The 26,467-nt window shown below is 35.7% G+C and overlaps 1 protein-coding gene across 1 annotated transcript; it reads right to left on the bottom strand.

The window, feature by feature from the left end:
• LOC140325042 (uncharacterized) lies at positions 1-26,202 on the bottom strand. Its single transcript, XM_072403130.1, has 13 exons — positions 26,042-26,202; positions 24,589-24,671; positions 23,817-23,915; positions 21,735-21,857; positions 15,339-15,469; positions 13,194-13,405; positions 10,123-10,200; positions 9,134-9,299; positions 4,150-4,238; positions 3,783-3,920; positions 2,150-2,317; positions 913-1,063; positions 1-134 (listed from the first exon to the last, which is right to left on the bottom strand). Exons 1-13 carry the CDS (start codon positions 26,081-26,083, stop codon positions 94-96), a joined length of 1,521 nt encoding a protein of 506 aa, XP_072259231.1. The 5' UTR covers positions 26,084-26,202; the 3' UTR covers positions 1-93.
• Between the last annotated feature and the right edge of the window lie 265 nt (positions 26,203-26,467).

The following is a 26,467-nucleotide window of genomic DNA, read 5'->3' as shown; positions in this document are numbered from 1 at the left end:
GCAAGACAGCCTAATTAGAATTCAGAAGAATTTATTTTAACTTATTTAATATATACACATGAAGCACTTGGAGCTTTTGGTTCATTTTCTCTTCTATGAGCGTTTGGGGTCATTTCTTCTCATTTCTGTGATGGCTGAAATTAAAGGTTATGGAAAGTTATGAATGCAATACATTCTGGAAAAATTACACAATACATATTACTTTGGAAATCAGGAACACATGGAAGGGGTTTCATTCCACTTATTTTAGGAGAATGGGAAAAAGGCCAAGCCAGAATAGCATATATATACAGTATGGTACTGTTAATGTTTTTTTGTTATGTAAAGAACCTGATAGGATTCCCAGGAGAATAACTATCAGTGCATCACACCTGGTTGTAAAGAGGTAGAAGACATACAGACTCCAGTGGACATCTGGAAAAGCCAAGTATATTGGGGTGGGGCTGCCTTTTTTAAATGAGGGACTGGCATACCCTGCACTCAATTCAAAACTAAAAAAATCAGTTTATATGCTGGAGAGTTGGACCAGCTGACATTCTCAAATTTCTGAGGAACTTTGTGTGATCTATGTGTTTGAGTTTTTAAGCTGGCAGACCTGCTGTGACTTTCAAATTACATCACCACTCTCCCTGATGGATTTTTTTAATGTATTTAATTCTTTAATGTTGTGGGTTGTAACATTAAGGAGACAGGGTTTGCAGCGGTGTCAAGCAAAATTGGCAGTTTCAGGGGACAAACTGTTTAACACTGTTAGGAGTACTTACAACAGTCATGGTCTAGGCCCCCTTTCCCCATGAGTGACAGCAAAGAACCCAGAGATTACTATAAACCTGTAAGCAGATATCCCTTCACCAACTAAAAGAACTGTTTAGTATGACAAAAAATGAACAATTATTTTGCACATGTGTTTACCATTCTGAAGCTGCTTGATCTCTGCTTCCAGTTCCTGGTTGCGGGCTGAGAGCTGAATTGCATCCTGAATTGTTTCCTCTAGAAGTTTGCGGTAACGATGTTCCTGTGTATCCATCTGTTCTTCCAGCATTCCACGATAAGCATGAAATATCTGGTCACACAGCAATCAATGTTACATACAACAGTTATTGTATTTTTGTTGTTTTCATTGTGACCATATATGTCAGTTTTTGTTTTTTTTTGCCATTGCTACAATTTATAAACTAGATTTCAATTCCAAAAACAACTATATGGATCTAAGCAGCCTTTACCTAGTATATACTATATAGTATAATAGGATCATGAATTTAAAGTGGTGGGTATTCTTGATATGTTTAGGTTGAAAATGTCACATTTGTAATTTTGTTAATTTGCTAAAAGGCATTGAAGAGTCACTACAATTCTGTGCAGGAGGCAAATTTTGTCTCAAAGTTGGCTCTGATGTCGGCAGAGCATCATGGACCATAAAGCAGGTATACAACTACCTACCTACCTTGGAAGCCACTTAACATTAGATTGTAGGATGTACTAAGGTAGTTTTGGTAATGTTTACTATAAGCCAATGGAGTCTTAGAGGCCTCTGGGTGCTCCCTACAGCAATGTAATAACAAGTGAGTAATGGTAATTTGGTGCTTAATTTGTACTTATATTTGCCAATATTTCTATCTCCTTGAGCTAAAATATTTATTTTCAAACATAATTTAGGGAACATTAACAAAAAAAAACATATTTAGTACATTTTTGCATGCATTCAGATCTCCTAATATTTTATCAATTTAAACATGCAAGTACAAAAACAAAATTACTGTTGACATTTCAGAAATATATTGTGCTCTATTGCCTTCTTTTCGACAAGAACAACAAAGCTTTAATTTCCTAAGCATGTTGGGCCATAAACTTACTTGAAAATACCAAAAGTAGAAAAACACACTCATACTATATTTTGAAGATTGAAGTACATTGTCCCAATCTAATATAGAATAAGATAGACTATCTTTTTAGGTGTTAATTACATTATTACTGTAAAGTTGATTGCTTTTTTATATATTTTATAATGTAAAATGTAAAAGAAGATTACAGAGTGATTTTAAGTACTTCAATTTTGTTATTAATGTAAAATCTCATGGGCACACCATAATCCTTGGATTAATAAAGGATTATAGGCATCCATTCAATGTTATAGGCATGTATATAATACCTCTAAAATATGTTGCTTTTGAGTATGTGCTTCGTCCTTATAGAACTGACACAGTAATTCCAAGTCTTTTTCAGCTTCATTTCTTTCTCTTCTTAGAGCTTCAATCTGCAAGACCAGCACCAATTTCTCACTTTTCAACTGCTGCAATTCCTCCTCAGGTGTCCAGCTCTGCAAGAAATAATAAAACAAAAGCAATATGAAAGTAGCTTTACTTCGTATAACTTTCAGTCAATTTTCTACCTTTGTGATTTTAAAGATGAAAAGTTGATGAAATATTCTTCTGTTACAGCCTTGTGTAAATAAAATCATAATCCAGCACTCAATAACAGTATAAATTTAAATAATTTTACCTCCTATTGACTCTTATGCATTTTACCAAAATGTTCACAAAAGTATGTTGTGTTGGTAAAAAAAAAAAAATATTGAAAATTAAATGGTGTTTTTTATCCTTAATGTAGCCAAATAGTGTATCAATAGCATAACATTGGGAAAGGGGTAGGGGGTAATACAATAACATTATCTTTTTAGTCTGCCTTTAGTAAAGTGGAAATTTAGTTGCTGTGGGTAACTGTATATTGCTGTTAAGCACCACCAAAGTAATGAATAAGTGACATGGGCCTGGGAAGAGTGGAAAGTTTGAGCAATATAAAGAGGATTTCAATTCCAAGAGTAGATTAATCCATGTAGGTAGAGGTCTAGGGCAGGGGGGTCAAATCTGGCCCACAACGTCCTTTTTTTGTTGGCCCCCAAAGGAATCCTAAATATGAATTGCAGCTGGCCTGCTGCTGCATTGAAACAGCCCTGCTACTACTCTGCCTATGCGTGGCCCTGCATTGGACTGTTTTTTAGATGCAGGGAATTGTAGTAGCGGTGCTATTTCAGTTTCAAGTTTGGCCCGCAACTTTGTCTAAGTTTTTAGTTTTGGCCCACCGTGTATTTGAGTTTGACACCCCTGGTCTAGGTCTTCTATAGCTGTCATTATTCAATGGGCTGTGGGTGTCATCTGGGGGGTAAAATGACATTTGCTAAAACTGGCACCAAAAGAAAAACAATACTCAAAGATATACTTTCTTCTGTTTCACCTATCTATAGACATGTAAGTGTGCTCTGCCAGTGTTGTGATCAAGACCTCCTTGCCAAACATAGACAACAATTTGGTACTTTGGCTACCACAGAACAAAGCTTGCACTTCTAACTGCTAACCCTATGCAAAGTGTGCCTGTCATGTTTGCATATTAGGCATATAACCTGATTGGGTGAATCTATGAACCTACTATTTAAAATTAGAAACCAATGTGTTATTTGGAGAAATTTAAATAGGAACTCCAGCAAAAAAAAAAACTGCCTACACTACACCTGTTCCTTTAATACTTTATAGACTATATGAGCTTTGAACGTAATCGTGGCTGCCAAACAAAGAAACAGTGCATGTATGGGGATCAAGGTAAACTGATGTTCCCATAGCTTGTTAATACCGGTACTAAATATTACATTTTTTATATTATGGTAAATATGAAATAGTGTGGGAAAAAGTAGGAACGGGTGCTTGGTTACCTTACCAATAATTTATATCTTACTGACTTATCAGAGACTACAAACTTAAATAGAATAAAATAGCAGATGGTTTACTGACCTCTTGTATGTTCCCGTCTTGTTCCAGAACAGTCATTTCTTTATTGATCAGAGCTGTGTGCTGCTTCTTCAACCACTCCCTTCTTGCCCGTGCCATGGAAAATTCCAGCTCTATGCCCAGACATTCTGTTAGTGGTTTCTGCCATGAACAAAAACATTTACATAAATATTTAATACAGACTGCACAAATGACCAGCTTGTAAGAAATCGGGCCCTGGCTGCACTCATATATTACTACATAAATCTCACTGTCCACTGCTATTGTAGAGAACAGAGGAGAGCTGAGGATGGTTTGAAAGTTTTATTAGTTATTTTGTTTTAAAAGATTTTCTTTTTGCTCCTTTAAGGTCTTTTTAAAAGAAATGTACCTTGGTAGAGGCTTCTTGTTTATTGCAGTAATGTCTACAACTAGTTTTCTCAGTTTCGTCTTCACTGTTCTTGGTTGATTTTTTCTCCCCTTATCAAGAAATATTTGGTTTAGTCAAATGTAAAACAAGTGGAAGCACATATAGGAGAAGAAAAGGGATGCATCAGGTACACTAGCAATACAGACATCCTTTTGCTTGGCGATAGGTGCTTACTGAGCATATTATCAGCTTTTTATATCCTTCATTAACAACAATAATAAAACAGCGCAAAAGACACAAAGCAGCCTACTGAATGCTTCAAATAAGAAAAGTTAGGTATGTAGATCACATTAAAAAAATGTTTCCATGCATCTATCTAAAATGGAAAAAAACTGACAATAGGTTGTAGCTTCACTAGAAGATAATTTGTATATCTCTTCTGCCAAAAACTCTGCTGAGGTAGCATTTTTTTGTATACCACCTGCAGCTCCTTCACATTGCAGTTAACTTCCTTGGCCCAGCCCCAGTATTTGGAAGATGATAAAAAAAGTAATCAGGTAATACAACACTCCAGTGAGCATGTGCAGGAGTTAAAAAAATCAAATAAAGAAGACACTGAATGAGAAGAAGCAAAGCAGAAAAAATCAGTTCCACTTTAACCCAAACTGCATTTCTGTATATGCAAAAGAATCATATGCATACACCGCCATGGAAACTTATTATTATATGTGTATATATATATATATATATATATATATATATATATAAATATATATACACACACACACACACACAACACAATAAAACAAGGACGCATAACAATACTAAAACCTGTAATATAACTGTACAGTAGCATGTATAATATGTATATATTATAATTATATATATATTATATAAAGACTTCTTTGTATCGGATTTAATACAGATATTTTGTATTGAATCTAATACAAAATGTTTTGAATTTCCCGTTGCGCCTCCCGCCCACATCAACGTCACTGGGAAATCCCGGAGAACGTCTCTGCAGTCGCCGGCTGAAGATCGAAGGAAGATGTGTCTCAAGGACCTGCAGGGATGAGCAGGACGCAGAAGGACGCCAAAAGAACAAGGTAAGTGGTTTTTGGCAACCCGAGTGTGACTCGGGATTACCGCTTTTTGCAAGTAAAATCCACCCCGAGTTGCACTCAGGAATACCGCTAGGGGGGTTAATTACCTGGTAGCACAGATAAATATAACACATGTTTAGCACATACTGTATATAATTGTTACAGTGACATCACTAATACCAACCAACTATTAATTGATATTGTTTCCTGGATGTCTATATAAAAGACATATAGCTTACATATGAAGATGACAAACCTTTCAATGTAGGTGTTCCAGTATAAAATTTAGTTAAAGTTTGTAAAAAGAATACATAAACATATATACTCAAGTATAAACCAATATTCTTTTTTGTCCTCAGAATGCTATTAGAAAAAGAATCTCAGTCTCAATATACTTGGGTGACACCTAGTGGCATGTTCTAAAACTGTATTTGCCTCTTGTTTAAAAGACTAGAGCTGTCAAACTCAAGGGACCTAATTTATTAAAGCTATAGAAGATACACTTTCATCAGGGAACCTGGAAAAGATCTAGCATGTTTTTTAAGAAAACCATTCTAGGTTTGCTTGATCACTCATGAAAAGTGTTCACTGATGAAAGTGTATCTTCTCCAGCCTTGGAGAGAATAAATAAATCAGGCCCAAAGTGTTTGTAATACACAGCACCATCTATTTATGGCCAACAAACACAAAATAATTTAAGCAATAATTTAAAAGCAAATTACCCATTATACCCAACTCAGAAGTACAAAATCCTCAAAATAAATAGGAGAAAACAATATACAGGCTGAGCCCATGTGAATTTATTTTGTTTCCCCTTTAAATAAATGTTTAAAAAAAACACACATGGATAAATGTATTCTCATACATTTTTTGGCATTTCTATTTATTACTGTTTCAAATGTTAGCAATGACAACTGCATTTTGTGCCCTAGATTTATACACAAGTCAAATTTTTTTGTTTTAGGGTGAAAGAAGGCACCTTGGTTTATATTTAGAACTGTTTATAATCAATTTTTTATTGAATTTCCACCTTTATAGATCATATAGTTCAACATAGTATCCATGATAAAAACAAAAATTGAACAGAAATAACCCTGTATACCACAGCATATGCTGAGTTGTTGTGAAGCTAATGTAGAATTATTCTGAAATGCTTTTCACACTTTTTATTACTTGCAGAAACATGTTTCTTGGGTAATAATTAGGATATAAATGTGTTTTTTCACTGTATGAATTATCTGTCAGACAGTGCAACCAACACTCAATGTACTGTGTTACAGGAAGACTGTGTTATACTTTTTCTAGATTTGCCCTGATAGTCATTGTGTAGTTCTAATCTAATATGGCTGTTCCATATAGAATGCAATTTATGCATATATTACTGACTTTATAATTAAATTCATGTCACACTGTATAAAAGAAATAAGAAGAAAGATCTGGGTTGCACAAATTAAAATCTTTATTTGGGTAAGTTTTCAGATCTTGTATTTACATTAAAGGGTCAATTCACCCCAAAGCAGTATTCTTGTTTTGGTATATACTGCAGAGCTATGCCACCTGACAATTTCTCAAATCTTTGTAAATTCTATTGGTGCCTATTGCTTGAGTTTTTGAGTCTATTGTGGCATTATGGGAATGTGTGGGAACACACTAAGAAAACTCACAAAACTGCCAAGTGGACAAAATCTAAGTTGACTGGTAGGGGTTTCAGGATACTAAGAATGGCTAGCTAAACAGAAATATTTAATATGTGGAAGGTAAGCTTCACTGGTTTGATGGTTTGCAAAGGCCTTTGACCATTACCGCAATTGTGCTAAGGTCACACAGAAGTATTTTAGGTCTAACAAATTTGCTAAGAGGGGATCCAGACCCCTAAATAAGTAATACTCAAAGATGCCCACTGGAATTGAAATGACTGGTATAGAAAAAATATCCCTAGGAAGAAATATATAGAGAATTATAGAGTTATGCAAGTTAATTTTAAAATTATTAAGTCATTGAGAAAGAGAGAATTCATGGAAATTTGAGAGACAGGCGATGATGCATGGATTGGAGACTTAAAACAAATGTCTGCTGTTCGAGATGATTTTACCATTGTCCTAAATCTAAACAACAAAGCTCCTTGTCACCTGGCTGCCTTATTTTATTTCTTTTACACAAAGGTTAATAAGATTAGTAGTAACACAAGAAGGATAACATTGATTTTGCTTCCAGTTAACCTCACAGGAAATAAACAGGACACTTTTTTTTTGGCAAAATCAACAGATATTTCTGTATTTGCTAAAAATGGTTCTAGCCTAAAAAAATCAACCACATCTAAGGACTGGTAATCGTTTAAATATCATTTTGTTTCTGGTTTAGGTGTACGTTCACATAACTCCCTGCCCGTAAGGAGTTTATCACCCAATGTCCCTACTGCAGCTTTACAGATACACACCAGTTGTTGAATACAATTACTCTTCCCATATACAGGTAGATATGTTTGCATTGTAGCAGACAATAGGAACACTTGACAGTAACCCACAAGGAGCACAATGATAATTAATTATTATGTTAAGTATCCACAGGGCTGATTCACTAAAACAGTTTAGGCTGTTTATTTAGCAGAATTAAAATAACTCCACAAGGGTGTTTTCACTCAGCTTAGAAAATAAGGTGAAGTTCTGCTGACATTTCTTTGCTTATGCTGACTGTGTATCCTTGACCAGGGTACAGTATAAGAAGACATCGCTGCTAAACCCACCAATTATTTCCTCCTGCCCCAAATTGACCTTCTACGAATAAAGGACAAGTACACTTTGTGTTGGAAAAAATTGGCCACAGTAGCCCTTTATTAACACCATATTTATAACATCATATATTTTACTGATAATTAAACACCCCCCCCCCCCTTTCAACATCACAAAACCATTTCAAGTATAACAGGAAAAAACACCTTCCTATAAGTCCATGAAAGTCACAAAATCCTCCTCCATTATCCAGCTATCTCCGATCCACAGCCAGGCCCCCAGCCGCTCATACACCGCCTCAGGGAGAGTTAGCGGATCTCCCACCTCTCAAAGCGTAGCCTCCACAACAACCAAGTGTCATGCAAGGCAAACCTTGCCATCCAAAACCCAAACCTTTTTGGGTCCCATCTTCCCTATATTCTCCATTACCCCAACTCTAACTTTCATGGACCCAAAAGAACTCCCCCCCCCCCCCCCCAGCTGCCATGACAATATCCCCTCAATCCTCATGATATTAGGGTGGGAATGCTCAGTTCCCAGGAATTTTTAAAATGCTCCCCCCACCCCTCAGCCCCCTTTTTTTAAATCCTGTCTTTTACCCCCTCCCCTAGACTGTTGCCCTCCAATCACCAACTTAAATCACCTACTCCCCCTGTCATGAGGCCCTACGCCAAATTCTCTGCTTCGGGCCCGCTTCCCAAAGTGTGTTGTTTTGACTTTCATTAGGCAAGTTGAGAATTGTGTTGCAGAATATGTTCCCTTTACTAAATGAACAACCAAATCTTCCTTAGTAAACCAAATCTGTTGTCTTTCTTCATTTGACCTGCATTTGAAAAGCAACTCACATGCAGAAAATCAAAATACCATAGACTACCACTGAGCAGTTCACATGGCAGTTCAGAGGCTGCATTTGTGCTTCTTTCAAAGTGGAGACTGTGCCTAACCTATGTTATCTGCAGTTCACATGCATCTCAAAAGGACATGCTACATTTAAAGGCTGTTTGGTATTCAAACATATGCATTTACTTTCCTTAGGCAACTGTGCTTGAAAAGCAAACACAGCATTAGAAAAGACACGTAGATGTTTGGACAAAAATTGCTGGCAAAAATTGGATTTTAATATTGCATCAGCTCATGATAGTTTTGTGGGTCTAGCCACAGTTCCACACTCACCAGTTATGTCGGTGTCTTTGTCAGTTCCATCCAGATCACTATCTTTATTAACCTGTTGTTTTCTAGTCTGATTAATGAGTTGAATAATCCGTTGGTGAGGAGATAGATCCAGTTTAGAGTCTCTCATGTCTTCTGATAACCTACTGCACATACAGTGCTGACATTCCTGGAGAATTCATAATATTAAATCATTTTATCTCACAGATTCACATAAAGGTTTTTTGCACAGACAAAATGTAACCACATGTACATATTTCTAATTATTGTTTAATTTTTTTTAGTAAATTACAATATGGATTCTTCTCTTGAAAATATAACTAGCTATTGACAGGTGATTAGCATCTATGAACAGCAGATGGAACAGAAACGCTCTTATAGATGAATAATAATCAAATAGCTGTTCTTTGAAGTAATGCTTTGGAATTAGAAATGCATTATTTCATAATATGATAAACAGAGATAAAAACAGCTAAGCTTAGCAATTCATACTATAATGCTTATAGCACTCAGGAAATGATTTAAAATGAGGATGTATTTAGATATCAATGCTGCCCTATGCACTATTGAACGCTGATGCCCTTTTGTACTAGTAATACCTTGCAATGAAATGAGTCTCTGACAGCCTTTTGTTACTTGTGAGCAGTCTTTGACAGCCTTTTGTTATATATGGGTAATCTCTGACAGACATTTTTTTATTTGCAAGCAGTCACTAACAGACTTTTGTTACATGCAAGCAGTTACTGACAGCTTTTTGTTGCATGGGAGCAGTTACTGAGGGATTCGGGGATAGGGAACATTTTAGCATTACCTGTTAGTTTTAAAGAACATCAAAGGTTGTCATGTCTCAGTGTGCAATAACTCATTGCACTGTATAGTACTAGTCATACAAGAAATCCTAACATATATGAAAAAGCACTTGTAATATACTACTATATGAAGAAGCATATTACAATAACAATGGAATTTATTCTTGTGCTCCATGTCCTCACCTCATGGTGGCATCTTTTTTTCTCTCCAAGCTTTTTTGATAATTCTCTCTTTTCTTTCCAAATTTGCTTTTTTACCATCTGCAGGAAAAAAACACCAGAATGAACCTATTTTTTGTTTGCATTTTGCACCAGGCAGCCAGTACTACTGGTATAGGATGCTTTTTAAAATAAATTTTACCAAAATCACTTACTGAAGGGAAGAGATTGTAAATGTATTGTTTTTTTTTTATTATTATTGGTATTAAAGGGAACTTGTTTTGGTTTATTACATTTGTTTTATTGGTAATGTATAACTGAAGGTAAATGCTGCAAAGGTAGAACCCTGTCAGAGTTTTCTTACTGTCTGTATCCACGTTAGGGAACTTCGCTTTCTCTTGCAAAAAACATAATTAAAAAAACTTGATGGTCATAAATTACATCTATTTGTTTTCAGACAGCTGTTGGATGTTTTGATCAGACAAAGTACGAATGAGGAACTCAACTATTGCTGTGTTGTGTATCCTGACACACTGAAACTCAAATCAACTGTCACAAACAAAAATGACAACTTTAATGTTTTTTCCTGAACCACTTTGTGCCCATAGCTTTTAAAATATTGGAGCATCGGGGCACAGTTAAACACTACTAGCAGAATGTGTTGTCAAAAAACATGCAGTGAACTGAATGAAAGTTCATCAGTGTGCTGCTACTTTTCTACTGTTCAGTCACAACCTTTAGTTAGGAAAAAACCAAGTTGTATTGCTTATGTTAGGTGGAAAAAAAAATAGGGGTCAGAGTCCTGGCAATCAATAAATCGGAGTGCCTGCATTTCTCTCAACTACAAGCAGAATAAAGATATAGGGATACTCTATTAATAGTGTTATCTTTTGTTTCTGAAGCATTAGAAATTCATTTCATTCTGGAATGATGTCTAAACTAAACTTTAGACCTAAACTATCTAAACTTTAGACCAGGAACAATGGCCCCTATGTTACTGGAGTTCTAGTACAAAAATATTTTTTGTTGACCATAAAGCTTTTGTTTTGAAATTGAATTTGAGCCCACCTATACTTTTGTATTAGAAGAAGTTACTCAACCAATGAATTCTATATTAAAAAAAAAAAAAACATGATACTGTGTTACAGTTATACTATGGTATTGTATTTTGTTTTGCATAGCTGTACAATTATCTTGTTTAATGTCTTTTATTCATATGTATAATTATTCTATACCATTTTATAAGCTTAGTAAGAATAATTTCAAAGACAGACTTGCTTGTTGCTGTTTGGATCATATAGATGCCTCTGGCTTGCTTGCCCTTATGATTATACCTTCCTTCTGAACTGAATTCCTAAGCCTGCTGTTCATATAACTCCTATAGTTGAAAAATGGTTGTATGATAAAAAATGTAACTCATTGTTGCTATAAACATTTTGAATGCAATATACTAATGCACAGAAGGTACAGACATTTTGCAGCATATGCAAACTTCAGCGCGCATGTAACATGCTAAGAACAGAGCTTTCTGTTGGAATGAGCACACAATCAACACACAAATGACATCAGAGGCAGCCAAATGGATGGAAAAGGACGACCAAAAGAAGATGCCAACACTGATACGGTAGTTGGAGCAGGGAGAGGCGGCGGTTCTCATGTACCTTGCAGCACACTGCAAATGTAGTGCCCCTTGATTATTTTACTGCTACTGTTGAATATTGCAGTTAACTGTTACAGATTGAAGTGTATATTTTAACTGAAGTGTATAATTATAAAGCATTCAATGACTTCTCCTCTTCTATTAAAACATCCATTGTGTTATCCCGGACTTTGTTTGTCATTCTATGTGATGCTAGCATGGGGTTCCATAGACAGTAATTGGAGTACATAAAGAAATAGCAGCCTATATTATGTGGAGTCTGTTTAACTTCTGTAAGTAGGACAGGACAAGTAAAGCAGCTCTTGTGTGCCATTTCCTTTTCTCCTGAATACAGTTACCATGGTAACCCACCTTTATGGCCTTTGTCTAGAAACAATGTCTCCCTGAGGGACACCACCAGACCAAGCAGAGATACAGAGCTTTATGATCTCATACACAATGTTCCTAATTACACACATGAACACTAATCATTAGTGCAACTTGTAACTGCCTAGGAGAAAGAAAACACTATATTATATTGATGAAGGGGAGATGGCTTCCCTGTGTTACTGTAACTGGTGGGGAAGGGTTTTTAAAAAAATACTTAAATAGCTAATTTACCCAAAAAATGACTTATCCATGCATAAGAGACAATGACAACACAAAGACAAAATACATTAATTATATTAGCATAATACTAAAATGCCTATAGGCACTCTCAGCCCATAGGTGCCATCGTCATAGGGAAGCATACTTCTCGGATGCTTTCCACGTTTTTCAGTTCTAAATTACCATTTTCCAATATGTCCCTTTTATTACCTATAAAAATTTGCCCTCTCATACTAAATACCCCCCCACACAGGGCTATCATATTACCAAGACAAAGCTAGTACAGGCCATACATTTGCATACCTCACATCAACTTTCATCAGTGAAGCTGGGTGATTCAGCAAACCTGAAATAGATTTCCTAAAAGTCATTCGCTATTTGCTAGCAAATGTTTTTAAACCTGGACCAGATCAAATCCAGGTTTTGCTGGGTCACCCAAGTTTGCTGATGAAAGTGTATTCTCTCCAGCCTTGGAGAGCTTTTATAAATCAGGACCTTTATTATATTCACCAGCAGCTTATTTGCCTTGTCGTAAATTCACAAAAAATGACAGCAATTGTACCTGTATTTACTGAGAGATCAGGGGTGGGTTATAAAAAAAATAACCTTAGACTCTATTTACAATCTTTAATAAGAACCTAAGGATCTTTACTTTGGTCTTATAATTCAAATCTCCATTAACAATCCCTGTCAATTACATTAACACAAAAGATCCAAAAGATCATGTTACTAATATGTTAACTGTGAATATTAGCCATGTCATGGGACAAGTTATACTACATCAAATATTTACCAGGAATGGAAAATTACCAGGGGATTTTTATTTTGGTTTATAAATGCCCATCACCTGCAATTCTTTTACAACTTCCGCTAGTTGTCTCACTGCACTCTCCTCCAGAGTACTATCTGACATTAGCTTGGATCTCTGGTTCTTAATTTGTGCTCTTAGCTTGTGAGCAGCTTCTTCAGGATCCCAGATATTTGCGGAAACCTTTTTGGACAGTCCTCTAACCCGGTCAGCAACTGACAGAGCAGACACAATCTCCTTCCCAGACATTTCTGAAGACAAAGCAGAATATTTAGCTATTTAGCCTTTTTTTTCTTCACCTAGTAGAAAACAACATTCAATAATTATTTTTTTCTCTGTCTTTTATATATGGTGTTGCTACCCAATTGTATTACATTTTTTTTACAAATCACAGGTCATCACAATATTACTGAAATATCAAACATTCACTTACAGTAAAATATGAAAATGCCCATAAACCACATTGAAGGGGAAAACCAGGAAAGACAATTATAACCAGATCAAACATCTATTTATTCTAAAAGAAATCCAGGGAGCTCCTAACTTCTTGTGAAAAATGAGAACACAATGGCCCTAATTTAATAAAGCTCTCCAGGAATGAAAAAGATAGACTATCACGGGAGAACCTGGGGGCTCATGCACACCTGGAATGGATAATTTGCTATGCAAATGTTTATAGTCCTAGGCTAGAACACCCAGGATCTCCCATGGCAGTCTATTGTCTCAAGTTTTTGGGAGCTTTGATAAATCAGGCACAATGAGCCTGATTTATTACAGCTCTCTAAAGCTGGAGAAGATACACTTTCATCAGTTAACCTCCCTGGCAGTATGAATATTAAGTATTTTTAAATAAAAGCGGTACATTTAAAAATACTTAGTATTTAAAATTTCCTGCCTGGTCCCACCTCCCAGCCCAACTGCCCTGCCCTCCAGCCACACACTTGCATGCAGATGCCTGGCCGACATCTGCTTCCCCTGTCCTTGCGTCCCTAACATTCACACGCCAGGGAAGCAGATGTCGGCCAGGTATCACCAGGTTACGCAGATGCTCAGCTGGAATCGCCAGGGGAAAAAGATGCCGGGCATCGCTGGATGACGCCACGAGCATTGCTGGAGGATGCTGTGGGCACCACTGGAAGTCGCTGGAACGTGGGAACTAGGTAGGACTCCCTGGCAATTCCACCCCAAATGTGTCTTGGGGTAACCGCTTTTGGTATGGAAAACTCACCATGAGCCACATTTGAGAATACCACCAGGGAGGTTAACCTGTGTGATTCAGCAAATCTGGAATTTGCTATTTGTTAGCAATTCATTCCAGGTTCACTAATGAAAGTACATCTTCTCCAGCCTTGGATAGCATTTATAAATCAGGCCCAATGTGTGTGCAGTTGTGTCAACTAAGCAAGACATTGCTGTCAGGATCAATGGGTATTGTTCTGTACTTGCAGTGTATTTAAAGATCCAAAAATTGAGAAAATGTACATACATTGCAGAGATGTATGAAATATGTTCTTATTTACAGACATTCACCTAATGTGCTATATCATTCAGTTTGAAGGGTATCTTTATCTAATAAACTGCTAATTAGAAGCAGCAGAATTTGTAGTGTTAGTTTAAAGGGAGCTTCTACAGTCCACATCTTTTTTGTGGGACAACAGATGGGGAAGAAGCCCTGGCCCCTAACTATGGGACCCCCCACTGACTGTTGAGGGAAGGCATGGTGCCCGCTATGACCTGGAAGCAAGAGACACACATTTGCTCTCCCCTTTTTTTAGCATCCCATACTTAAAGTTTAGTTAAAAAAGACCGACCTATTACAGCCCTAATGCATCCGAAACTATGTTATTTAAATGATTTGTGTAATCAGCATTTTCAATGTTGCCCTTAAAGGTGCATTAAAAGACCCCCACTGCTCATTTTAAATATATATTTTGAATAGATACAAATAAAGGGACCAAACCTAGGTATGTCTGGTTGAAAGTGAAAGTGTTACTCAACTATATTATTTATATAGATAATGTATAATATAATACACTTAATACACTTTTTTTGGCACAATACTTTACAAATTATGTTACAGCAGTTGCTAACCAAGAATGAACAGTGCACAGAATAAATTACATACATCACACCCATAGATGTAACTAACAAGTATTTAAAATATGAAAATCATGTGGGACCTACCTTCAGTATTAATGCAGGCAAGCAGAACAGTAAAAGTGTTCCCCTCCAAGGCCTCTCTTAATAGAAGTGGAAGAAGCCTCTCCTTTTTATCCAGATCAGGTTTCTCTAACACATGCAGTAATGGCCATGTACTAAATAGAGAGCAACAACAATGGGAATTTAGTATTAATTGATGAGGGAACTGACTGTTCTGAAACTCCATAAATAATCTGCATTATAATGCATTATCACATAACACAAACATGACTAAGTCAAACCATGTAAAGTCCACATACTGGATCCCTTCACAAATGAAGCTGAAAACATAGACACTTTACCTTTAAAATGGGCACTAAGTAATTCAGAGCCCATTCATTCTTAAGTGTCCCATTGCGGTATGTTAAAGCGGGACTGAAATTAAAAATGAAAAAACTGCAAGCATGCTTTTTGATGAGTGAACAGGTTATTTCTCTTCTGAAATAAATAAACTTAGCTTTCCAGTTAAGATCTTCTATGAGCAGCTCAATGTACGATTCCTGCATATCTGGCTGCCTAGAATGAACTCAAGATGGTTGAGGATCCTGAACCCAGAAGAGGTTCAGGTAAAGTTGTTGCTGCCAGCAAAGTAGGGAAGTGGTTTATATTAAATAATTGCAAACAGGCAGGTGAGGTTTTTTTTGCAGAAAGTCAAATAGCCTGTTCATTCTGCAATAAAGAACCCCTCTGTTTGCAAGTTTTTTTATTTTAAAAATGTTCTGCTCTTACTTACTTTACTTACTGTACTTATTACGCACATTATGAATTGGCTGTTAATCTTTTTTTTAGAACACAGCACACCACAATGCAAGGTGTATGTGTTGTAGTATACTATGGAAGTTCGTGCTCTACTATAAAATGTGGTGTATAATGAAGATATTGCCATTTAAAAATAATACAACACCTAACCATATCCACTACCCAGAAACTACCCATACCCAAAAGTACACAATATTTCTATTTACCTATTTTATCTTCAGAAACTGTGACTACTCACACAAATTATTTTTTAGTACATCAGCCCCACTGTTTTGTCAGACTATATCCGCAAAATAGGGGGAGTGTGGATTTTTTGCACAAAATCAGATTAACAGGTATGTTTCTATACAAACATGTTCCTAAAATAGAGAAAACATAAAGATAGGTGACCATATTGCAGTACCTCATTTTTATTTGCCTTTATATACATTATAGTAAATAAATGTACACTTTCCATAAAATGCTTTTGTTCAGCCAGGATTGTGACAGCATAGGTAGGTATATGACCTTCCTGCAAACAATTTTGTAGCTATGCAATACAATTCAGCACTGAAGCTTGTGACTGGATAATCAACAGGCAGTTAGTGAATACATTTCTATCTTCTCCAATTTCTATATTCCTGTTTACAGTGTAAAACGAAAAGCAAAGCAATATATCCTTCATTAACTACTTTTGCTGACTGCCTCTTCCAGTCTTGTGCTGCTATGCAGGGGATTACAAAAGGCTGTTTTAAGTCAGATGCAGGTGCTTATGTTATAAATTATTCAACATATAGCCACTGCATTTAACATCAATACATATCTGGATTCTAATGATGTTTTTCTATCTGTCTGAAGTTCACATTGGGTAAACTAAACTGTTCATCTAGAAGACATGCTCTGTATGAGCATAAGCAGTCATAAGTCTTTCAGTTTGCATATTACTAAACATTTGACCTATCCCGCATGACATATAATTTATAAATATCTTGCTTTTCAATATCCATTAAAGGGGTAAAAAATTACCATTATCAAATAGAAGCTTTCTCAAATACAGAAATGCATGTTTTACTTATCCTTTGCTCTCAAATCCATAAAATCACTATTTATTAGTCTAAAGGGAGACAGGGGCAATTTTTATCACTAGAAACTGGAAAAAAATCCTAATGCAAAAATGGTTATTTCTGCTACTGCAGTTATGTTGGGCAATAGTTTATTTAGTCTGATGAAATAATGTGAAGTGTACACCCAATAGTGATTCATCTCTTCCTCCATTCATGTCTGTGAAGGATAAGGAAGGAGATTAACTACTAATAGTTTCTGCTACACATTACGGTATTGTGCAATCAAGGAAGATGAAACTTCTTAATCCCTTTAATTGAAATCTCTTGCCAGGGAAAACCTAAAACACATACATTACCTCTCTCTACAATATACACATTTGAATCTGTTTGAAATCCATCGTGCTTCTAACTTCTTATGTACTCTGCACCAAATGAAAAAACCCCAGCAAAAATATAATTTCTACCAAGTGCATTGCTCCTACATTTAGGAGATGAAAAATGGGGGACCCTGGGCTTTTCTATTCTTTTACTTGAGAACCTGGAATTAGTGGGGGTCCTGGCCAACCCTAAAATCAGCCCTGGAGTTAAAAATGGTAGCATGCTACCTAGTGTGACACTGTTCTGCTCCTCCATTGACATAGTTCAGTATTGATACCTTAGGATGGGAAGTGTGGTACTGCATGACAACCTGGTAAAATACATCTTGTAGTTAATACATCTTGTAGTCATTAACCACCTGAGCGTTACACTGAGGTCTAGATTTCTGTACCAAAAGTGATCCACTGTTTTGGACTAATTTTTTTTTTAAACTGTAGACCTGTAACTTACAGAAATATGTCCGAACAGGGGTTCTAGTAGATAATATGAATATAAAAAATGTATTTACTTTTATTTTTTTTTTATTTTTTTGGATTGGATTGGATACCGGAGTTTGTATTTAATCCAATACAAAATGAGCGTTTGAATTTACCAGTTATGTACTTTGTATTAATTTTATATTATTTTGTATTGGATTGGATACGCAAGTTTGTATCCAATCAAATACAAAATATAAATTTGAATTTCCAAGTTATTTACTTTTATTTATTTTTTTATTTTTTTTTTTGTATTGGATTGGATACAGGAGTTTGTATTCAGTCTAATACAAAATGACAGTTGGAATTTACCAATTACAAACTTTGTATTTATTTGAATTATTTTGTATTGGATTGAATACAGGAGTTTGTATTGAATCCAATACAAAATGAATGAATGAGTTTTTATTTGAATTTCCCGCACACGCGCCGACGTCATCACGCACGCAGAAGCCTTCCGGTTTTTTTTCTCCGCCGGACGGCTTCTCGCTTCAGAGATCATCCGGCGCTGGACGAAGACGGACGTGGACGATCAGCGGGACCAGGTAAGATGCCGGCCGGTATCTTGTGTTCCGCCGGCCGGTATCTTGTGTTCAGCCGGCCGGTATCTTGTGTTCAGGCGGCGGAACGCAAGATGCCGGGCGGAGGAACACAAGATACCGGCCGGCATCTTAGCGGTCCCGCTGGCACCCGACGCTGGAGAGGGAGATCGACGGACGACGATGGACGGAGGACGACGCTGGAATAGGAAAACGACGCTGGAATAGGAAAACGACGCTGGATGTGCACAGCGGGACCATGGAGGTAAGGATGTGACAAAAATACGGGGTTAACCATCCTAGCCATTTTTTTTTGCCCGACCTTCGTACGGGCATAACGGCTAGGTGGTTAATATTGGTTTATTTTTAAATTTGGATAGTATGGGTAAAATAACCCCTTTGTCAAGATTTTTTGTTTGTGTCTGTATTTGGGAGCTTCACACCTCTATATATACTGGTGGCCACTAGAAAGATAGTGAGAGGAAATCTAAAATTTTGGAGTTGTCCCCAAAACAAGATGTGAGGGGAAATCAATTGTAGGCGCCGGACCTCGATGCAATTGCCTAACATGAAATTATCTCTTTAAGAGATTCCCTGTAACTACCTGTTGTATCTTTGGAGGAGAATGTAAGGAGAAATTTTCTCAAAGTTATACAGACAGAGAATAATAACATGGTTGTACTCTACTCTATGCAAAAGCGAAAAATATGTTTTGTCTGTACATACACTAATTAGTAACCCACAATAAAACTAATTTGATACCAGCAAGGAGATCAATCTCACGAGTGATGTGACTGAGCTTCCAAAAATTTAGCTCTTACTATTTTGCTTTATGTCAGCTAAAAAATGAAATCAGGCTGGAAGTGGGAGAGACTAATCCATGAGTTGCTTACCATTTGGAGAAATTACTTGGTTTAAGTGTAGCCAAAATGTGTGACTGTAACATATTGGCTTATGTTACAGTTGTATTTTTTTTTCAATATCTTTATTAAATTAGACAGTAACAAGTTATACATTTTTAAGCCTTAAGACAAAAAAGGATAGAGAAAAAAAGGGAAAAATAAAACCAATAATACAATAGTTAGCTACTTTTGTTTCATCATAATAAATTAATCCAATATAGTTGATTCCATTAATAACCCCATTATATCTATTTCAATTACAGCACTATATTCATTATCCATAATATTACAACAATCTCTCGGGACATTAGCTAGCTATTTATACTTTTGACTTCTTAATCCCTTCCTATATTTCAACATTCTTTATGATGGTAATGATAAATTCCATATCCAAAAAAAAAAAAAGGAGTGATCCCTAATATAAAACGGTGATCTCTAAAAGTGAACTTTACCTTAAAAATATCTACTTTTATTGAAATAAAAAATATCTACCTTTAGTGAAATAAATTTTGAAGTGAAAAAAAAAGTGATTACCCTTATTGGATAGTGCCTTTAAAGTGAATGAATGACCTATTACAAAGATGATAAATGTGAATTCTACTATGAAAAAATTAATCTCACACCCCAGATAGTGAATGTTATACTGTTTTCCTTATCTTTATTACATTTTCACTTAAAAAAAATAAAAAAACGGAGTGACCTTTATACCCATAAATACCTCACAAACAATAATTTTTACCCTTAAAATCAACTATTAATTCCAACCAGATGATTACCTAAATAAAAAAGTGATTACTAAACCATATACCAAAAAAAAAGAAAAAGTGGTTACCCTAGTGAGGAAAAAATTAAAAAGAAATGTTTCCTAACCCCTTTTAAAACATCCCTGAGATATACTAGTGCATAATTCATAATCAAACTAGTTCGTATCATATATTCTTAAATAACCACAAGGAAATAATGCCCCCTCTTTAGCCAATAGCCTAAATGGTATTACCCAAGTATAACCTGGTAATACAATGATAATAATAATAATAAAAATAAAAAAAGGGGTCTGGTCAATACTTATATAGCTGTTCATGAAGTTAGAAACGTACGGTCCCATCCCATGGGCATATAGTAATCAATCCAGGGCCCCCAAACTTTCTGAAATTTTACCATAGTATCATTGAGGATTGTCCTCATTTTCTCATTGGCCAAAAACCACATCATTTTTTGCTTAACATGTTCCACATTAGGCTTAGAAGACCACCAAGCTTTAGCCAGTACCATCTTAGCTGTTGTAAATAAGTAGGTCAGCAAAATAAACTGCAACTTAGTACAACTTAATGGTTGAAGGTTCAACAAAGCCTCTTCTGGGCATTTTGGGAATGATTTACCTGTCAAGGTATATGCCATCTGATATACTTGTATTCAATACCTTTTAATCTTAGGACAATCCCACCAAATATGATACAGAGTGCCATCTACATTACATCCTCTGAAGCAAGTTTTAGTGTGCGCAGATGACATTTTTGCGAAACGCACCGGCACCATATACCAACGCTTTATAAATTTATAATTACCTTCTAGTGTCGAGGCATTAATATTACAATGCGCCACTGTGTCCCATATTTGTTCCCAATCTTTTCCATCCAGGTTGTATCCTAGCTCTTCCTCCCACCTTTTCACATACTTAGGTTGTGCTGTGGTATGTGCACTGACCAGATCATCGTATAAGACTGATATCGCCCCTTGGCCAGTGAACTTCGTTTGAACAAGTAAAAAAGTTTGCTCAAAAACACTTAAAAGTCTACTATAATCGCTATTCCTCCACCTGGATTGAAGGAAATGTTTAATCTGCAAGTATCTAAATATTTCACAAGTGGGGATACTAAACTTGTCTTGTAGTGTCTCAAAATAAATAATACCCGTTGTATCCAAAAAATGATATATTATATAGATGCCCTTGTCTTTCCATATTTGAAATCTATCAGGGTTTTCAAAGCCAGGCAAAAAAAGTGTTACCCAATATCATTGCTATGAGTGAATGAGAGGACATCAATCCACATTGTTTCCTGGATTGATCTTATACCTGTAAAGAATGAGTAAGTATAGAGTTGGAAAAGTATCCCCGCCTAGATGAGGGAATCCATGAAACATTCTCTTACAGTTGTATTTTTTGCACAAAATTACCAATTACTGCTCTATAAAGCTGCAGCAGATTAGTTTCCTGGGTTTTAGTGGCCAAGACTTTCTTAACCTATTTTTTGAGGAAGCATTTCTTTACAGCTCATGTACTTACATATTCTCAGTGGCCTGCAGAGACTTCTCACTTAGTTCAAAAATCTTGACTACTGAACGTACATAGACAGACCCAGTGTCATTGCTTGTCTCACTTCTCTCCACTGTCAATTTAAATAATGTGCTAAAATAAAAAAAAGAACAAAGTGCTCAAGACATACAAACAAATAGAAATATTTATCAAATAATTGGTTTAACAAGAGCATGCTATAGTTATAAACAGATTAGCATCAACATTTACAAAAACATACTGCAAGTGCTAGTTCTATCACTGGAGTCTGCTGGTGCAAAGAACATCAATTGACTAATTGTTGGAGAATGTAAAAGCAAATGTAAAAACAAAATATGTATCACAAAGGTTTAGGTCTTAAAATACTGCCATCTTCTGGCTGGTGATAACATTTAAGTTTCTGTTTAAAAAGTAGATCTCTGTGACTGCAAAGTAACTGCAGTTTTGTGGCTTGACACTATTGCAGAACTGTTGCATTATCTGTATTGTGAAATATACATCATATGAACATTTGGACCATTTACTTCAGTTCATTTATCCTACAATATTGATACTGACACAAATGATCTTTTCAATAGTTAAACTTTACCATAGCTGGGTTTAAATGGATTCACATTTAAAATCACACACCCATACCTCCCAACTAAAGAAGATGGGGAAGAGGAACCCTTTTTGGCTCAATGTATATAGGTAAAGGTACCCCTGCCAGGACATTATTTTCTAAACTACATAAAATTGAAGATTCAAAAAATGATTAGCAACACAGACAAGTGCTTTTGTTGCTCCAAATCAGGGATGGTTGGCAGGTTTGTACACCAGTCATGTCATGCTAGATTTGTGGAAAGGACCAAAGCTAAATAGATTTTTTTCTGCCACAAATGGGAGTGGTAGGCTGTCCTGGTCCCATTCTTACATAAAGAAGAAAGCACTCACCTTTACTTGTTAAAAGCCCTAAATCTTTGCATAAACTGCATCCAGCTAATCCTGTACTGTCTTGGCTTCCCACTTCCTTCCAGGGTTTCATCCAACGTTGCCATCTTTCTTCCAGGTTCTTCCTGGTGTTTCCAGATCTCGCTTTACAAAGGCATGATATTGGGTGATGTGTCTTCCTCCAAATGAAAAAAAGAGTGCTGATCCTGCTGCACTTCAAGAAATGTCCTAGTTTCAGGCATGTGCCAAAAGAGCAATCCCCAGCCTCCTGGTATAGGTGAGGTAAGTATCCCAGGAGGCTGCAGGTTTCCTTTTACATCTTTATTTCCAAAGGGGTCACTCTCAAAAATGTTAATTTTTTTTTAAAAAACTTTCAAAAAACACACTTTTTTCTATTATGTAAAAGGGATAACCACACTTTTACATAATGTTAAAAATGTGATGATCGGTCTGCTTTATTTGTTTCTTCTAAAACAATTAAGAGAAATAAAAAATAACGATATATATATATATATATATATATAAAATCCGATCTGCTGCATGCTTTACCACTTGATTTGAAAATCACCTAATTAACTTTTATTGATTCACTGGGAACATAAAGCAGAACTTCAGTATTTTAAAAATTGCTCCCTACGCCACACTTTCAACACAGTGTCCATATTCCCCAATGCATGCCTTAATACATATACAGCCAAGCAAAGGGTTAATGAATGTGTAAAATTTGTGCTGATCTCTTTTTTACTGTTTTAGTTGAGGAGGTTTCTCTTTACTTGCAACACAATAGTGAATGAAAAGCAGACAGTTGTCACTGGTACAGGTATCCCCTTTGAAAGATTTCCCTGTCATTTGTTTCAGTGACAGCCATAAAATCATGGATTTCTCATCACATTACCTTTCTGATGACCAGGTCACCAGGACAAACAGTGAAGGTAAATGAAGTTTTCAGACAGCAATATAGGCACTGCTATGTCACTTTCCTAGACTATCCAAAATTAGAAAAAGGAATAACTGTCTTGTGCCCCAACCTACCCTGAGGCTGCTGAGCCAGGATATAAAATAAATGACTAGGACTGGAGCCCCTAATCTAACAGGTAAATGACACTGCATTTGTATATTATGCAAAACTGATGGTTAAGCCACCTGTAATTTCTGTCTTCCAGTTGCTCTGTTCCACAAAGATACAAGCTGTAGGTATCCTCTGGGCTGTCAACAATTATTTCACTGGCCCCATCAATGGTCCTGAAAATCAATCAATCATTTTTCTTATTTGTTATGTTTATTCTTTAAAAATTGAAGAACTGAACTATATCTATAAGATCAATGTATATCCAAGACAAAACACAAGTACTGCTGATCAGTGCAACATCTTAACATGAATGGCAATTGCCTAGAGAAAAGAACATCCCTGTAATTACAGACATTTGCATCAAGAAATATAAAGATGTGTGGAATTTAGAACATAGACATTTCCCACATTTGTCATTCTGGTAAATTAGATGCAAGTCATTGATGGCAATGAATCAAAAATGTATGGTTCAATAGGCAAAAAGACAGTACAGTCCCAAAAATGTTAACATTGTTAATAATTGTCCCACAAGGTTAGCATACAGGGTATATTATTAGCCTTTTTCCAGAATAAACAACAGAATAACTTACCCCCATAATCCAAAGGCAGTTTAGGGACACAAACTTGATTTCAAAATTCACATAATTTAGACAATATCATTATTTAAAAAATTTTTTAGTGCATTAAATTTTATATACAATGCAACAAAGGGTATTTCACATCACCAGCAATATAAAAGCATTGTCACTTGATCAATATTCAATTTAAAAACAGAAATATTAGTTTTTGGTGAAATTACTTTTTAGTTAAAGAGTCAAATATTAGTGTTCATGCCCAAGTACTTACATTCCGAGATCAGAAACATAAACTGCTGCCATCTCTTCATTGTGAGGATTGAGTAAATCCATGGCTTTGCCATCTGGATTAAACTGAAAAATGATTAAAAGAAATTGAAGTTGCCAGCATTCATACACAAAGGTTACAATGGTATCAAAGAAGGCATAATATATTTCACATTTGGGCATTTCTACCTTACAGCATATGACTATGAAAAATAAAAAGACACATCAATTAGGACTGGGGTTGTTTGAGCAAGGATAAACTCTGAGCTGTGCACGCTGCATATTTTGCAATTTGGAGTTTGTAAATTGCATATGCAGGAATTCTCACAGTCTGCATTGTGGTTCCATGCATCCCTAATGGCATCCCAACTAACCATTAGAATGCTCCGTAATGAATTGTTGTGAACAGTAATGTGCTACATGGGATTGAAACTGCACAAATATGTGATTGGGTCCTAGGGTTTATCAATGGAGATTTTAGTAAATTAAGCATTCAAATGGCAGACTTAACAACATAACATTCAGCAGGCATTTAGAAAGCAGTTCAGAGCTTCAGTGCTCGTTTGCTTAATTTTGAAAAAGCAAGCACAGGATATATAGTCAATATTCTCAAGAGGATCCATTGTCAAAATCACCAAGAGCTTTGCAGTACTATTGATCAATAAAGGGATTTTGGCACCAAAAAAGTGAATAATAAACCTCTTTTTCCATGCCTTATTCAAAGCATTAGAGCAATCTTAACCCTTAACAATCCCTAAAACGGAAAGTTAAAAGTGCTGGTCACAGGTGTCCACTGTAAAATGCAGGGATGCAGAGAGATTGGACTGTAAATGCTTTCTATGTGTGTTCGCCTGAAGCTGCTCCAGAGATCTGCATGTCTCTTCTGCCAAATACTTCTATCTCCTGGTGACTTTTTGTTTTGTTGGGTTAAGATCTGCTTTTATCTTGACAAAAGTGATATCACCAGCTCTACAGGTTTTTAGCAACCTGATATTTGTCACAGCAGTAATATCACTGGGCCTGGTAAATGAAGCCTTATTGACCTGAATTTATAATCTTTAATGGTGGGGAATTGGTGCTAGTGGAGACGTAGACCTTCCAAAAAAAACAAAAAAAAAAAAAACAACAGGAATGTGCTATAACAGCATATGTCCTGTTTAGGTATATATAGGTCTTTCACAATCATATGTAGGAATCCATTCTGTTGTTAATTATAATTATTACTTTTTTTTTACAAATATATAAGCTTTTCACTGTTTTAGTTTACAAATTAAACATGCTTATTACTTGTGTCTTTTTTAAATTAATCATTATTATTGTCTTTGTGTGGATTTGTTAGCATTTTGGTATTAATTCTGTTCTTCTGTCCATGAACAGGACTATTTTTTTATTTGGAGCCTTGGAATAAAATGTTAAGTAGGTGTGGTGTGTTATACTAGAGGTAGTTATACTCCTACCTGCATATATGCTGCTGTAATAAGAAATTCCTCATTACTCATTAAATTAGCTCCTTGAAAAACTTGTTCCAGTACCTACAAAAAAAAAAGAAAAAGAGGAATAATAAAATCCTTTTAGGTGCAAGAAAATAATCTTGCTTCTGCTTTGCACAACAAAATCCAAAAAATACTTTTTGGAAAGAGGAATTAACTATTTCAAAACAAACCATTGCTATATTTGTTTAGGAATTACATCACAAATGATGAAATGATTTAACACAACCACTGTAAATATTTTTATCTTTTTGTTCACCCGCTTACAATGCAACACAAATCTGACAATGAAAAAACATTGACACATCACTTAGCTAAAATTTAATACAATATACATTGTATATAAATAAAAAATATAAATAAAAATAAATAAATAAAATATAAAATAATAAA

This window comes from Pyxicephalus adspersus, chromosome 2 (assembly GCF_032062135.1).
Source record: "Pyxicephalus adspersus chromosome 2, UCB_Pads_2.0, whole genome shotgun sequence".
NCBI classification, from domain to species: Eukaryota; Metazoa; Chordata; class Amphibia; order Anura; family Pyxicephalidae; genus Pyxicephalus; species Pyxicephalus adspersus.
The sequence above is the reverse complement of the archived record's forward strand: the minus strand, read 5'-3'. Positions and strand labels throughout refer to the sequence as shown.